This window comes from Diceros bicornis, chromosome 26, assembly GCF_020826845.1.
Source record: "Diceros bicornis minor isolate mBicDic1 chromosome 26, mDicBic1.mat.cur, whole genome shotgun sequence".
In the NCBI taxonomy this organism is placed as follows: domain Eukaryota; kingdom Metazoa; phylum Chordata; class Mammalia; order Perissodactyla; family Rhinocerotidae; genus Diceros; species Diceros bicornis.
Window position 1 is genome coordinate 8,222,612 of NC_080765.1, and position 16,471 is coordinate 8,239,082.

At 53.8% G+C, this 16,471-nt stretch overlaps 1 protein-coding gene across 4 annotated transcripts in view; it reads left to right on the forward strand.

Moving 5' to 3' along the window:
- Nucleotides 1-5,583: 5,583 nt before the first annotated feature.
- The window catches only part of TECPR1 (tectonin beta-propeller repeat containing 1), a 28,744-nt gene continuing 17,856 nt past the window's right edge, over nt 5,584-16,471 (forward strand). For 2 of the 4 annotated variants that reach the window (XM_058569287.1, XM_058569290.1), the window contains exons 1-8: nt 5,584-5,649; nt 9,099-9,446; nt 9,930-10,112; nt 10,384-10,506; nt 11,420-11,545; nt 13,627-13,801; nt 13,916-14,016; nt 15,710-15,811. In XM_058569287.1, the coding sequence (XP_058425270.1) occupies nt 9,222-9,446; nt 9,930-10,112; nt 10,384-10,506; nt 11,420-11,545; nt 13,627-13,801; nt 13,916-14,016; nt 15,710-15,811 (1,035 nt within the window). In that variant the 5' untranslated portion in view covers nt 5,584-5,649; nt 9,099-9,221. Of the gene's footprint in view, nt 5,650-9,098; nt 9,447-9,929; nt 10,113-10,383; nt 10,507-11,419; nt 11,546-13,626; nt 13,802-13,915; nt 14,017-15,709; nt 15,812-16,471 lie in introns of those variants that run through there. The other 2 variants (XM_058569288.1, XM_058569289.1) reach the window with 2 other exon arrangements.

Sequence of the window (16,471 nt, forward strand, 5' to 3'; positions counted from 1 at the left end):
GTTCGTTTTTGTCTTTCACGTTTAGATCTGTAATTAGAGTGGCATATGTCTAGGTTTATGCCTCTTCTCCTAGCATCTCTTCCAGTTAGCATCCCTTTTACTCTTAAAAGTGTCTGTTACATTTCCTTAAGCTTTTCTCCTTGGAAGAAGTTAGCAGCACTTCTTTGTTAATTCTAACTCTGGCCATTGCAGATTACTGGCTTTTGGAGAGGTGTGGAGAAGCACAACAGAATGTCACGGAAGGGCCAGGTCTGGGCCCGGCTTTCACACCTACTCACCGGGTGGCATCCCTCCTCGGTGCCCTGCCTGCCTGGAGAGCTGTGGGGAGCTCAGCAGAGCCGAGGCCAGGAACTGCGTCATCAGTCCCTACCCAGGGCAGATCCTACCTGTGGCGGCAGTCAGCAGAGCCCCATTTCTGTGCTAGAAAGAGAGGTGATGGGGTTTGGGATAGAAAACATCACTCTGGAGTAGGTTAATAATAAACTCCATTTGTGTAAATGATTGTAAAACACAATGAAACACAGTTTACGTACAATTGGTGTGTTTGACAAATTATATTGCTGGAGTCAAACAGGATGTCCTTTTATATGCAGGTACAAGTCAGATTATGGTTTGGTTTTGAACGTACTGTGCAAGTTTACTGCCATTAGAAGCTCCCCAAACAACTGTCAACCAGTGCTGTCATGTGGTGCAGTACAGAGTAATGCATAAGGCAAGTGGAAGGTGGGTCCTGCCTGAGAAGCTTCCAACTAGATAAATACAGAGACCCCATGCCTACTGGTACATACATGTCCGAGACTGAAAGTTCAAGTTTCAGTTCGCTTCCTGGAGCTTAGTGTGTGTTAAGCAGATTAACCTGGCTTTTTTTTGTCTACTGCTGACGCTTGTACTTTGTTGTTGTTAGTGCTGTCGAGTCAATTCTGACTCCTAGTGACCCTGTGGACAGCACAATGGAACCCTGCCCAGTCTTTTTGTGCCATCTTTTCACCTTCTGGTGCTGTATCAGACAATGCTCCACTGCTATTCATAGGGTTTTCATGGCCAATTTTTTGGGAAGTGGGTGGCCAGGTGCTTCTTCCTAGTCTGTCTTATTCTGGAAGCTCTGCTGAAACTTGTCCACCACAAGTGACCCTGCTGGTATTTGAAATACCGGTGGCATAGCTTTCAGCACCACAGCAACACACAGTCACCACAGTATGACAACCAACAGATGGGTGGTGTGGTTCCCTGACTGGGAAACAAACACCGAGCTGTAGCAGTAAAAGTACTGAATCTTAACCTCTAGACCACCAGGGCTGGCTCCTTGTACTTTATCATTAACCTTCTCAGTTTTTCCCCTTTAACCTGTAATTAACCACCTTTATATACACAATTCAAGTAAACCCCTATAGGTTACAGTCTTTCCTGCCTTCTAAAGTATTTCTCTCTCCCCCATTGGACCTTTTCAGCTCCAAGTGAAAAGGTCTCTTGGCCAATTTGAATCCCCCACAGTGCTAGCACAGAACCTAACACACAGGAAACACTCCAAAAATGTGTGTCCAATGAACGCTTGACTTGGCCATGTTTGCATACTGTGTGACCAGCAGAGATCGACAGCTGGGACAGTGACTATCACTGGCTTCCAAGTTAAGCCCATTGTTTGTTTGTCTGTTTGTTTTAGGTTTTGGAGTTTTCTCTTAGAAAGAAAAACATCACTTCTTCACTTAAAGGCATTGTTGCCTGTATCTCCATATGTGAATCTGGACGTGCACATGAACTTCCAGTTGCACTTTTCTACAGACAGTTTCTGCAAGTTTTCCTCTGCCAGAGATGGGGGAAACACCACAGTTTTGGCTGCTTCATCTAGCACCTTAAATATCACAAGGAAAAACAAATGTTGAAATTAATTTAATTAGTAGAGTGTAAAGGAAGTGGCTGGGTACAGTGTGGGTTACCCCGGGAGCTGGGCACTACTGGCTGAGTGGTGAGAAGCGGGAGCTGAAGCCAAGAAGCAAGGCTGTCCAGGGTCCCGCCTTAGGAGTACCAGGCTCAGGAGCTTTACAGAGCGAGGCGTGACCGTAAGTAGAATTAAAAGTAAAAATACCATGAACCACATGTGATTAAGCGTTTACTCCCAGCAAATAACAGTTTCCACTGAAAAATCAAACAGTGGTTAACAAAGAGACATGCCATCAGAAAGAGCTTAGGGACAACTTAATCCCCTCTGTTTAGGACACGGAGAGCCTACTGGAAGCAGTGTTAGGAGAGGGCCAAGGCAGCCACATATGTTGCTGGTAGAGGTGGGGGATGAAACGGAGAGAGGGAGAGAGATGTGTGCAGGCCAGTTCTGCTAATCTCTCTGCCCTTTTTGCTCAGGCTCTTCCAACACTTTTCAATGCATGACTTACCCATTATCTGGGGGACTAAGGGAGGAATATTCATTCCTTTAATAAAAATTGAGTACCTATTATGTGTTAGGCAATTATTAAGCCCTGGAAATTCCAATATGAGTAAGAAAGTCACTCCCCTGAATATCTCACCTTGTGGTCAGGGAGATGAGAAAACAAACAATTACAGTACAATACGTGAGGGCTTAGAATGGAGAATGTACAAAGTATGAAGGCATGATAACCCAGGTCTACTTTCCCTTGGGTTCAGTAAGAGTTGAGCTTTGATCCCTTTGATGTGAGACTTAAGGCTGAATGAGAACAGACAATGGAAGAAGGAAGGTGGGTAGGACATGTGGGATAGTGGGGGCTGTGTGGGGGAAGCCTAGAGGTCTGATGGAGTTGGGGAGGGCCTGTAGTAGTGAGTTCTGCCGACGCTGAAGCTTAAAGGTTCACGGGAGCTTGAGGAGAAACGAGGCTACCATGGCTACCAAGGAAGGTGGAGACAGGTGGGGAAAAGCCATTGGAAAGAGCCTGAGCTCTCTCCTGTAGCTGATGGGCAACCGTTCAGGGAGTTTAGCCAGCCCAGCCTGGCATCAGACCAGCCATCCCTCCCTGTCCCGAATAGCAGAAATATATACAGTAATGTCCGTCATCCTGAAAGCAGCCCTCTATCAATCATTTGGAATGGTACTGAACCCAGTGTTGTTTCTGAAGTGTTTCTGGAACTCTCACTAAGCAGTGATGCAAATGGCCAAGTGTCCCAAACCTGAACACACAGAGAGTATAATAATAACACTAGGAATATGTGAGTGCTCGCTAGATGCCAGGCACTGTTGTAAGTGCTTTTCATGCACCTTCTCGCTTCATCCACCCTCCAACCCAAAGAGGCAGGTGGTGGTGATATTCCCATTTTACAGATGAGGACACAGGCTCAGAGGCTGAGTGACTCACATAGTAAGTGATGGAGCTGGGATTTGAACCCACTGTGTCTGGCCCAGGAGAGAAGTGACAAGGCTAGAAAGGAGACGAAATAAGAAATGAAGGTTAAAATAAAAAAGCAGAGGGCCAGCCAGGTGGCATAATGGTTAAGTTCGGCACGCTCCACTTTGGCAGCCTGGGTTTGTGGGTTTGGATCCCAGGCACAGACATACAACACTCATCAAGCCATGCCCTGGCGGCAACCCACATACAAAATAGAGGAGGATGGGCACAGATGTTAGCTCAAGGACAACGTTCCTCACCAATAAATAAATACATAATAAAATAAAAAAGCAGAAACGGGAATGAGAATTATCAATTGTGGTGAGGGCAGAAAAACGCAGACCTCTTGTCAGCAATTGAAAAGAGTCAGCTCTGCAAAGGCTGAAAGGACTGGGGGAGGGGGGCTGGGGGAAAGGAGGAACATGGGTCCCCAGAAGGCCCACTGTGTCAGACCCTGAATTCAGGAAAACTGGTATTGAACTCTGTCACAGCATATAAACACTGCAAGGATCATGGACAGCTCCTAATTCAATGCCTTTTTTTAACGTGGAAACTGAGGCCAGAGAGGAGAAAAGGCTGCAAGGGGTCACAGACAGAACAGAATCCAGTTCTCCCTGCTTCCAGACTAATGTTTCTGCAGTCTAGCAGCCACTCATCCTCCTGCTAACAGTACCCAAATTTTCCTCTGAGGAACCATCTCCTTTGACTAGCTGAGCCCTCATGCTGTGCATCTTAGTCGGCTTGGGCTGCTGTAACAAAAATACCGTAGACTAGGTGGCTTAAAAAACAAACATTTTATTTCTCACAGTTCTGGAAGCTGGAAGTCCAAGCTCAAAGCACCAGCAGATCTGGGTCTGGTGAAGGCTGCTTCCTGGCCTGCAGACAGCTACTCTCTCACTGTATCCTCGGAAGGGGAGGGGGCATGAGCTCTCTTGTGTCTCTTTTCATAAGGGCACTACTCTTTTCATGAAGGCTCTACCTTCATGACGTAATTACCTCCCAAAGACCCCATCTCCAAATACCATCCCATTGGGGATTAGAGTTTCCATGTATGAATTTTGGGGGGACATAAACATATAGTCCATAACAACCCACATCTCCAGACTAAGCCAGTCCACAAATGCCATTCCCTCATGCACAAGCTAGGGTCAAGGTTACACACGACTCCACAAAGCCATCCAGGGTGAATCAGAGGCTTCTGCCTTTTCTCCCGTTGGAGTCCACCCCTCCGGGGCTTCTCCAGCCATCATGATCAGGGAAAAGCCAGTCCGCATCCTCAGAAAGGAGCAAGAACCAAGGGAGGGAAACTAGGTCCAAGTGACATTGTTTCAGCCTCTATGCCCAGCTGTGCCTGGCCTTTCATCAATCACAGCCTTTTTTGTTTTTCTTTCTCCATCCTAACTTTGGAATAACACCACCACCTACCTCTGGGTTGTCAGGTGATGAAATGAGAGGGTGCATGTACAGCACTTACATCAGTGCCGGGCACTCAGTGAGCACTCACATATTAGCCACCTTGAATTAGCTTGTCTGTCACTGGCCACACAAGAGTCTGAACAAAACAGTGACCTGTTATTGCTACCACACCATGCTGTATTCACAAAATTACACGTTTCAAGGATTTCTCCAAAGAAGGTTAAGGCTTTAAGTTTGTGTGCTCAAGGGCGACGTTTCAGTTAGAAGGAAACCACCCAGACACCTGTCTGGATGTCCCAGGCCGAGCGCCCACAGGCCGGCTCTCCTCCCTCCGGTCACTGCAGCGCCACGCAGCCAGGCACTCTCCCGACCCGCCCCCTCTCCTCGCCTGCGGCCCCGAGAACACACCGCCTGCTCCGGCGGACAGGTCCTGGGGGGGCGGCGGGCCGGGTCCTGGGGACCACGAGCAGGGTCCTGAGGGGCGGCGGGCCGGGTCCCGGGGGATGACGAGCAGGGTCCTGAGGAGTGCCGGGCCGGGTCCTGAGGGGCGGTGGGCGATCCTGAGGGGCGGCAGACCGTCTGCCGGCCGGCTTCGTTCCCGGCAACGCGCGAGAAGCCCGCCCCAGCGGACCGCCACAGCACTGACAGCGACGCGACCCCGGAAGTGGGCGGGCGCACGACCCCGAGGCCGGTCCGTGACGCGACGCGTCTCAGCCTATCGTGCGCGCCCGGCCTTCGCGTCACTGCGAGGCCGGCCAATGGGCACGGGCCTGGCTGCCGCTTCCTGCCCGCCTGCTCACCCCGCCGGCGGGGGAGGGCCGGCTCGCTTTCCCCCGCCGCCGAGGGGCATCGCCGCGACCCCGCCCGCCCAGCGCCTGCCCAGGTGAGTGCAGCGGCGGGCCCGGGCCGTGGGACCGTCCCTCTGGACAGGTTGGGGCGGCAGAAGGCAGCGGCGCCTCCTTCCCCGGCGGCTGCGTTTGCCCTGACACTCAGGGCAGGGCGGGGGGGGTTGTACTCGTGCTCTTTCCTGAGCACCTGGTGGAGCGCCGCCCCCGTCCCTGTGGAACGCAGCGTCAGGTGACGCCCCCACCCCAGCCTTTGCTCTGGAGTGATTTGGGAAACGGGCTGCTGGAGCCTGGCGGGTTTAGAGGATCGAGCTGCGAGGAGCCCTTCTGTCCCTCCTCTGGGCAGCGATGGGAGCAAATCTGCTTGTCGTGGGATTAGCGCGGGCAGATGGTCAGGGCCCGGCGCCGACTATGCTCCTGGTGGCAGCGCAGGGGGCCCACCTGTCGCCCAAGTGCACGGAACCAGAATGAAACTAGGCTGACCCGCCCGCGATGATGCAGGGCAGGGGGTTCAAATTAAGGGCTGGCCGCTCAGGGCACCTCCTGCTCTTCAGGAAGGACTCAACTACCCTGCATGTCCGGCTGTTTTCTCCCACCTCTTTGGAGCCTGATGTCGCCTTTCAACAGCTGCTGCGATAGGCAGGCAGTAAGCGACCTTAGTAGCCAGGGCTCTCTCTGTTTGCACAGGTGGTGGGAGTGACAGGGTGTAATAGAAAAACAAACCAGCAGGAAACCTTTCAGGAAGGAGTCCTAAGGCAGACTCTAGGAAGTAAATGCTTCAGGAGCTCCCTTGGGACTGTGTTGCTCTCTCTACCACATTCCCATCCCCACCTTCCCTTGGGGACCTTTTGGTTTCTGAAGGGATCACTTAATAAGCCCATGCAGAAAGGCAGATGGTTCTGAGGGTGGTGAGCAGGACTTCTTAGCGCAATGACTGAAAGTCCAACTGGAATTCATTGTGCAGAAGTTCTTGGTGAATGGAAGGTTGCTTTCTTGGAAGATGTTCCCTCCATCCCTTCTCCCCTACAAAACAAGAAATCCTAGGATCCTAGAATCATGGGCTTAACACTCCAACCCTCCTCTCAAGAGTCCTCCGACCCAGTGACCCGGTGTCCCTGGACAGGTTACCTGATCACCTCAGAGCTGGGAGGTGGCATGTGACGAGTTGCAGCAGCATTCTGGCAGAGGTGGAAAGGAAGTGTGGCCGAACAAGGATGTTCACCCTGTATCATCTTTAGCTAGGAAATGACTGGTGCCCAGTCACTCTGAAGGGACTTTGCAAACATAACCCCAACCTCATCCTTCCTCTGCAGTAGAGTCTTTTCTTAGCTGCCTGGAAGCTTCAGGCAGCTAGAGATAGAAATAGAAATAGAAATAGAAATAGAAATTACTGCTTAGTCATTTCTCTGAAGGAAAGTGTATCACATACAAGTCAAAGTCACTATTCATTGAGCTCAGCCTGCAGACAGCCTGACTTAACTGGCTGCTTATATGGTAAACTGAGCTGAGAGCTGTCTTTGAAGATCGGATTTATATTAACGTGACACTGTAGGAAACAACATCCCCCCCCCCAAAAAAAACCTTACTTTTCCTCAGCAATTTATGATGAGGATTTTCAAACATACAGCCAAGTTGAAAGAATTATACAGTAAACACTCACATACCCACCACCTAGATTTTTACTATACTTGCTTTATCACGCACCTATCTACCTATTCTACCTTACTTCTAACCCTAAGTAATTGACGACATTTGGCTTCCCTGGAGCAGTATTTCCATCTCAGCTCAGGGAGCTGGTGTATGGTGGATGTAGGTAGTAGTGATCGTCTGTAAAGTTTGGTTAAACACCCACTATGTACAGAACGCTGTTAGGTGCCGAGGAAATGAAGAGACTGAAGACTCAGGCTGAACAGAAAGGGACTTGATTTTTTTTTTCTAAGAGATAGAAGATAAGTGGTAGTTTGTGGTTACCACAGACCAAATAGTAAAATGACATCAGTAACACTCATTGAGTTCTTGCTGGGTACCAAGCACTTTATTATAAGCTCTGTTCCTGTATTATCTCATTTAATTCTCACAACAACTACATAAGTATGTCAGTAGTCCTTTCTATCTTTTATAGGTTAAGAAATCAAGTCACGGAGAGGTTAGTCAGCCTTTGGTGGTGCTAGAAAGTGATGGGGCCAGGCCCCGAATTCCAACAATCTGGGTCTGCGGTGGCTCTGGGCACTGTTAGTCACAGTATAGATGCCAGAGGGGGATAGTGGACACTCAGCCCTGACCAGGGAGGAGCAAAGGGGTGTCTGGGGGTTGCCACAGCTCTTCCAGGGGCTCCAGCTCAGGCACTGGACGCAGATCCCAGTTTTCAATGGCTTCAGACGGCCCGTGTTCTGAATTCTCGTGTGGTTGACTGGGCCTTGGTGTTCCGAGGTTCTGTGGCAGGCCCCCCTGGGGCTTGCTCCCCTCTGCTGGTCAGGCTCCCTCCTGCTGTCTTTCTTCCTGTCCTGGATGTTTCCCAATGCTTGGCCCCTGTTCCTTCCACTTCTCTTCTTCCTGTTCCTTATCCTTCAGTCACTTCCTTTCCAGCCTGCGCTCTTTCTTCTTGGTGTTTGTGAGACACACTTTGTTTTGAAAGAGCCTATTTGCCCATGGCAGATGCTCCTGTTTTCAGACGCATTTCATCCATGTTCTCACTCCAGTCTCCACGCTTTGTGAAGTACCCACGTGCCTCTGGCATGCTGCAGGAGTGGAACAGCAGGGCCCCAACTTCCAGGTGCCCAGACTTTGTCTGTCTCTTGGTAGCTCCAGTTTCCAAACCAGACTGGCGGTGTCCTCACCTTCAGGATCTTCCCTCCATCCTGGCCCTAGGGCAGTGTTTGGTCTTGGATGTGGGAGCCGCCCTGTCAGGCAGAGCTCCTCACTGCGATTCCTCCGCTGCCCTTGTCCAGCTGCTCTGTTTTGCTGCCCTGGGTCTGGCCATGTGGCCCTACCGCAGCAGGAGGCTTGTCCCATCCAGAAGCCAGGGCTCCAGGAGATACTCCCCAAGGAGCAGCCCGAGGAGGTCTGGGAGGGAGAGTCACTAGTAGAGCTTATCAGTCTCCATGCCCATCCCCTACATAGCAGAAAGGAAGACAGAGAGAAAAAGAACAGGAGGGGAGAATGGCAGGGGAGAGGGACTGGGGAGAAGAGGGAGGTGGTCACACAAGGAGAGTGAAGATAGGACCCTCATATCCCCAGGCTCAGGGCTCCCACAGGACCACACAAGACTCTGGCTGGGGTGCCAGGCCCATGTGGATGACCCCACCAAACCCATACAGGAAGGTCACGTGGGCAGCAAGATGTGTGTATGTTTGGGATTCAGCTAAATCTATAACTTTTCATTTGTTCTTTTGACAGGAAAGATGACTGAATAATAATATTCATTAAATTTGGGGAGGTAGATACTCGGACGTTACATTTTTTTCTCTGTACTTTTTTGTGTTTGAAGAAAGTCCCCCTAATGAGAAGAAAGGAAAGGGAAAGATGAAAAAGGGCCCCAGACTGGGAGCCTGGGACTGCGGTCACTAACCCTGGCCCTCCTGCCGCTGATTGTCCCGCAGCTGCCGCCGCCATGCCCGACTCGGCGCTGTGGGCGGTGGATCTCTTTGGGAGGGTGTACACGCTCTCCACGGCTGGGCAGTACTGGGAGCTCTGCAAGGACACCCAGCTGGAGTTCAAGCGGGTCAGCGCGGCCACGCAGTGCTGCTGGGGCATCGCCTGCGACAACCAGGTCTATGTGTACGTTTGCGCCAGTGACGTCCCCATCCGCCGCCGGGAGGAGGCCTACGAGAATCAGGTGGGATCCCGTGTGATTGGGCTGCTGAGTTGGTTGGTTTGCTGGGAGATAAAGCCCCCACACCCCAGACGCCTGGCCAATTCCCGCATTTGTTTCCTTCATTCTGCTTAAAACCTGAGTTGGGTAGCATCCCAGGGTCTTTGGGGCCAGAGCCCCTGTTGTGTCCTTACCAAGGCAGGCTTGCCAGGTCTGCACAAGGATGGGCTCCAGGCATTTTCCAGGAGCCCAGGACGGGGCTGTGACCCCCACTGCCTGCCCCGTGGGGCACTGTGGCCGGCCCTTTGGGGCCGGGTGGATGTGCTGGCTCGTGATGAAGAGCCGTGGGGGTTGCTGATCCCTGAGTTCCAGGCAGGCCCTCTGCTGGCTTCCCATCCTGGGGATGAGCAGGAGGGCCTGCTGGCAGGGTCCCGCTGGCCCCCAGGAGGCCCTGGCTGCCCCATGCCAGCTGCAGGCCTAAGGCCCGTCTCTGCCTCCGGCCCTCAGCGCTGGAACCCCGTGGGTGGCTTCTGTGAGAAGCTCCTGCCGAGTGACCGCTGGCTGTGGAGTGACGTGAGTGGGCTCCAGCACCGGCCACTGGATGGGGTGGCACTGCCCTCACTGCACTGGGAGTGGGAGTCGGACTGGTACGTGGATGAGAATTTTGGAGGGGAACCCACCGAGAAAGGGGTAGGTGAACTCCATTCCCTCTGTGGCTCCTCCGTGGGGAGGGAGTGCCTTGGGCTCTGCTCAGCCCATCCCCCGCCCCCCGTGCTGTGCCCAGCGCCCTGTGGCTGCTGACCTCCGCCTGTGCCCTGCTGCCCCCCGCTTGCCGCCCGGGATTGGAGGGGATGGTGCCCTGGGCATGCTGCTGTCTCCTTCCCTCTCTTCCGGCCTGCTCCCCCGCTTCCTCAGCTCTTTCTTCCCCGAGAGCCTCACAGAGCCCCCCTTGGTATTTCAGGGGTGGACTTATGCCATGGACTTCCCAGCCACCTACACGAGAGACAAGAAGTGGAATTCTTGCGTGCGGCGGCGGAGGTGGATCCGGTATAGGAGATACAAATCCCGGGACTCCTGGGCCAAGGTCAGGCTGCCTGTGGCCTTGGGGCGGGGCAGGGCCCAGAGGGCAGTCCCGCTGTTGGGAGGGTCACATGGACCCTCACCCTCCCCTCCTCACCACACCTACCCTGAGACCTTGGCTTTGAGTTGTCTCCTGTCCCGGGAACACCATGGCACTGTGTGTCCCTTCATTTGGGAGATGGCCACGTGGGGAGCCGGGACAGCACAGAACTTGTCCTGAGCTGGGTCTCAGGCTGCCCTGTCCCAGATTGAGGCTCAGTCTGTGCACTTCCATCCCCTCCTCGTGGATGCCACTCTGGCTCTTGTATCATTCCCATGACCCAGAGAATCCTCCCAACTTAGGGACGCGAGGCCTGGACTGGGATCCTACATAGCCTTGAACGAGAGGAAGGCCTCGGGCTCTCACCAGACCTCTCCGGAGGGTCAGTGCCATGAGATGGGGCTGCCAGCCCAGCCTGCCTGCCCTTCAGGCTGAGAGCAGCCCAAAGAGCAAGATGATGGCCGGTCACGCAGGGCTTACACCACAGGGCCGTGTTCTGTGATCGCCCCCTTCTAGACGGGGATGGAGTCACAGCAGTCAGGTCACTGCAGAGCGCAGAGCCAAGTCCTTGCACATACATCTGCCTTCCATCCTGGAGCAGCAGTGACCACTCAGGGACAACAGCCCAGGCCTGGTGGCTGATAGAGGAAGGACAGGGCAGAGGGGACTTAGGGCCGGATGCCCTCTCTCCTGATGTGAGGAGGTCAGGCAGTGGTGCGCTGAGCTGGAGAATGGAAGGCAGCATGCTGAGGGCTTGGAGAGGAGATGTTAGAGGTGGGTGCGTGGCCAGGTGCCCCCCAGGAGGGGAGCAGTGCCGTTTACTGGCCCAGGTGCCCACAGGTCCTGACTGCCACTGCCTCCCACCTCCTTGTTTCAGATCCCTTCAAAGGATGACCCCAAGCAACTGCCTGACCCCTTCAATGACCTCTCCGTGGGAGGGTGGGAGATCACGGACGAGCCTGTGGGCCGCCTGTCCGTGTGGGCTGTGTCTCTGCAGGGAAAGGTAAGGCCATGTCCCCCTATGCCTTGGGTGGGAGGTGGCTGAGGGGGGTTGGCCACAGGCAGGAGTGTGGTGGGAGAGAAGCTGACCTTTTGGTGTCCTCCCAGAGGTGGAGGAAGAAGGAAGACTGCCCCTGAGACCTCCTCACCTCCTGTCCCCACAGCTGGGGCTTCCCCGAGCAGGCAGCATGTTACTGGGCTCCCACAATCCCCCCTCCTGTGAATCCTGCTCTCCTGTGGACCTGCTGGGTTCTGCTCCTCCCAGAAGCCTCTGACCCCTAACTCCCTGCCTGGTCCTGGCCTGTCCCTCCTCTGAGCCCCTGGAGCACTGATCAGTGCCCACCGTGGGCTCAGCTGCCACCAATATTGTCTCCTCAGATAGATTCTGAGCTTTCTGCCTACTCCCTTGTGGTGCCTCCCACACAGCAGTCTCTGGGAGTATTGTGGATGGGTGGGTGGGTAGGTGGGTGGATGGATGGATAGGTGGATGAGTGGTGGGTGGGTGGGTGGGTGGTAGATGGATGGATGGATGGATAGATAAGTGGATGGATGGGTGGGTGGATAAAGGGGTGGATGGATGGGTGGGTATGTGGATGGATGGATGGATTGGTGGATAGAAGGGTAGATGGGTGGGTATATGGATGGATGGGTGTGTGGGTGGTGGTTTAGAGAGAAGAGGAGATCCTTCTCTCAGGGAGTTTGTGAACTAAGCAAAGGAATGAAACCAACCCCTGGGGGCAGCAGTGACAGAGCTGGTCCTGCATGCAGGTGCTCCAACTCTTTAGGCATGGTTTTGGAGTGTACTTGATGACTTGGAAGAGTCACAGTGGGGTTTTTTGTGTGTGTGTGAGAGGAAGATTAGCCCTGAGCTAACACCTGTTGCCAATCCTCTTCTTTTTGCTGAGGAAGATTGGCCTTGGGCTAACATCCGTGCCCATCTTCCTCTACTTTATATCTGGGACACCGCCACAGCATGGCTTGATAAGCAATGTGTGGGTCCATGCCTGGGGTCCGAACCTGCGAACCCCGTGCCACTGAAGCAGAGCGCGCGAACTTAACCACTACGCCACTGGGTCAGCCCCCCACAGTGGGTTTTTGTCAGCCTTACTTCCAGGGTCCTGTTTGGCCTGGGCTTAGGTCAACCCACAGCTGTTTTCTCTGAGCCATGCTAAAGGGTGGTGGGGAGCTGGCCCGGGACAGAGCCCCCACAGAGGGGCCATGCCCACCTGGAGACAGAGAGGGGAGAACAGGGGTGCCAGAGCAGTGTTTGTGGTCACCACATGCCAGCTGTGGGGCACTGCTGCCCTGCACCACTCCTATGACCCATAAAAGGTGTGACTAGGACCCTGGGCGCCGGGAGGAGCTGGGGAGACAGCTGGGCCCCCAAACCAGCAGGTAGCAGAGGGAGGCTGCCTAGGCCTGGTTCTGCAGTGCGAGCTGTGAGGGCGAGGTGGCAGGGTTGGGAGGCCGTAGTTCCCAGTGTGGAGACAGCTCCCAGGAGGGGGTCCCCAGCCCTCCTGGACCACACGGCAATGTGCAGCCTCCACCAGATGAAATGAGCCAGTTTGGATGATACAAGCAGGTGGCACAGTCTTAAATATTTGATAATGCTCATTTTCTTCACATTAAGGGGAAAAAGAAGTGGATGTTTTAGACATTACTATGAAAGGGATTTGGGGGTTTTCCCATTTAATCGCTGGGGACCCTGACTTCCCCTAGAGACGAGTGTCCTGAGAGCATGCCGCCACTAGGGGGCGGAGGATACCTGGGCTGAGGCTGGCGTTCTCACAGGGGCACGTGGCTGGGTGGGGAGGTGTTCTCACAAGCAGATGAGGGCACGGGTCTGTCCCCTAGGAAGGCCGAAAGGGTTTGCGTTTTTTAGCAGGGGCGGGGGTCATCTAATCTGGCAGTCAGGGTGAGTGAGTTCCAGACAGTCAAGGCATCCTGGTCCCCGGTCCCCCTGAGACTCCATGCTTGGCCTGTGCTGCTGTGATGCAAATGCAGCCAAGCTTGGGCAGCTGGCTCAGCCACGGAGCCCTGGCCTAACCCCGCCTGACCCTCCCTGTGGTTTCTGTCACCTCCCAGGTGTGGTACAGAGAGGATGTCAGCCACCCCAACCCTGAAGGCTCCTCGTGGTCCCTCATGGACACCCCAGGGGAGGCAGTCCAGATCAGCTGTGGGCCCCACGACCTCCTGTGGGTCACGCTCTGGGAAGGGCAGGCCTTGGTCCGGGAAGGAATCAACAGGAACAATCCCAAAGGTGGGCATTCTGGGGCAGCCCTGCACCCGTACTGGGAGAGGTGGGGGACGCCCAGCTTCTCCCCAGGGCTCTTGCTGATGGGGGCTGCCTGCACTTCCTTCTGGGGCTGAGTAGGAAGTTCCTGGTCCGTAGTGGAGCCTCCCACATCTGAAAACGGGATCATGCACGTCGCAGTGGGAGTTGGCGTGGTCTGGGCCATCACCAAGGACCGGAAAGTAAGACGGGGTCGCTGGGGGCTGGGCCTGGGGCTCCGTTTATTGTTGAGGGTTGTGTGGTTTTTTGTTCCTGTGAGTGTGGTCCAAACCCTGTAGAACAATCTGGCATCAGCCAAGCACAGTGCATTTTCTGTTGTTGACGTCACTGGTAATCTCCAAGATGTTTGGTGCCTGCAGAATTCCCCCTCACCCGCGTCCCCATCCCAAGGGTAGAACAAGTTTATTTGTCACTCAGTAGGCCATGACATTTCAAATAATCAGAAGCTAATTTTCTGAAACCCTCGGCTAACTGAATGCCTCCCTTTGCTCCTGGCCAGCGTTTTTCATTTTTACTTTATTGGAGGCAAGTCCAATAAAATAAGTTGATTTCAGTTTGCTTCCATGATCTCTTTCAACCTTACATCAAGGGCATCCCGTAGCATCCAGGGGGAGGGATCACCCACACATGTGAGTCTGTCTTCAGTGCTGGAGGTCCCCAGGCCTCAGGCCACCCCCTAACCTGAGAAAATACAGATCGATTGTCCCCCCATGGGTCCCCAAACACCCCACTTCCCAGAGACCACAACTCCTAAGGCCCTCTCAGAGCAATGGATTAAATGAGCAGAAAATTGTATTCATATGAGCAATTTGCTCAGTCTTCAGAAAAATATTTGTGCAAATTTTCTTTGGGTTAAGGAGACATTTTAAACATTCTAGAAATTTTTATAAAGGAGATTTGAGGATTTTCTCGTTCAACCGGTCACCCCCCGCCCCCACCGCCCCGTTCCACCTCAGGAATTGTGGTTAAACAACGTAAGTACTAACAGCACACCATCCTCTAAGGGTCTGAGAGCTGATGGGGCCTTGCCCAGGCCACCACCCAGGGTGGGTAAGGACGGTCGTGGGGGAGCGCAGCGGGGGCCAGGGCGGGGGTGGAGTGGACCACCAGGTGAGCCTCAGAGACACAGGTGGGCTTGAGGGAAATTTGGTTGAATTGTGTGTATTTTTACAAGTTGACGTGAAAAAAGTATTTCATAAAGCACTAAGAATAGACCCAAAATATGTTATTTATTCTAATAATGAGCTTATAAAAATGGTTTTCCTAAATAACATCATTAAGGCCGTTATCTTACATAGAGACAAACTTGATTGGACAAAATGACATTGTCCTAGCGTCAAGCGTGAGCTAAGGTGGGGATTGCACAGAGATCCATGGCGGGTAGGATGCCACTGGTTAGACTCACAGGTCAGCTTCTAGATTTGAGATGCAGTATGTGTCCTGCCCCCCCAACCACCGCCCATGACCCCCTCCCCGCTCTAACTGTCTGCAGTGAAACAGCTGACACCTGCTGCTACCGCCTCGTGCCAAGAGGTGCTGAACTGGTGGAGAGGGTTCTAGAAAGATTCAGGCAGCCTTGTCTCCTGAAGGGGCAATGCCCTCAGCCAGAAAATGGATGAGAAGCCACCAGGACAGGAATGGCTGGGGGCAGGTGACCCTCAGCCCTGTGGGACGGTGCCAAGCCCAGAGGGAGATGCGGCAGGGGTCTGGGAAAAGGGACGTGGATGAGCGTTTCCTTTCTAAATGATGTGCCGTGCTCATTTGTGTTGTGAACCAAAGGATTGAATTATTCGTTTGTTCTTTCTGAGCCTTAAAAAAAAAACCCTCCATTGCAGTGGCCCTCCAGGGAGGTATATTTATCTCTGACTGTTGCAGGTGTGGTTCCGCAGAGGCGTCAACTCTCACAATCCCTGTGGCACCAGCTGGATCGAGATGGTTGGAGAAATGATGATGGTGAACGTGGGGCTGAACGACCAGGTGTGCACGTAGTTCTGAGCCTGGGTTCCCGGGGGTGGGGTGGCAGCTCAGAGAGAGTGGAGGTCTCAGGATGGGAGCTCCTGACGCTTCCCGCTGTCCCTTCCCACCGGGCATGCCCATGATGCCGGCGCAGGCAGGGTCCCAGCGCCTCCGCACACTCCCAGCCTGTGAGGGCACCCAGGGGGCTGGTTCCGCCTGGGTCTCCAGACCCTGCCTGTCCCAGGTCACTCCCCCAAGGGCCATCAGAGCAGTGGCAGTGAGCAGAGGTCTGGGAGAGGGACATGCATCCTGGAGACTGGAAGAGTTTTGTTGAGAAATATTTGGGCAAAATCAGATCACCAAGTGAAGGGTGAAATGGATCTTCCCAACTTTGTAGACGCGGTGTCTCTTAAGCATCACTTGTAGAGTCCGTCCAGTGTAGCCTCCTTCCCGTGGGTAATGAGCTTTGGTTACTTTTAAGACTCAAAGTGTGAAGGTGACACCTCCACCCGTCGCACTACGATAGAAGCTGTTCCCAGGGGGCTGCTGGCCTTTTCTGTGCCCCAACACCCTCTCCCACCTGCCCTGGTGACCTGGACATGCAGCGGTCAGGGGTGGGTGAACAGGCACAAGGTGGTACACGCGGGACCTGAGCATGGAGGCCAGCCTGCCAGGGCCAAG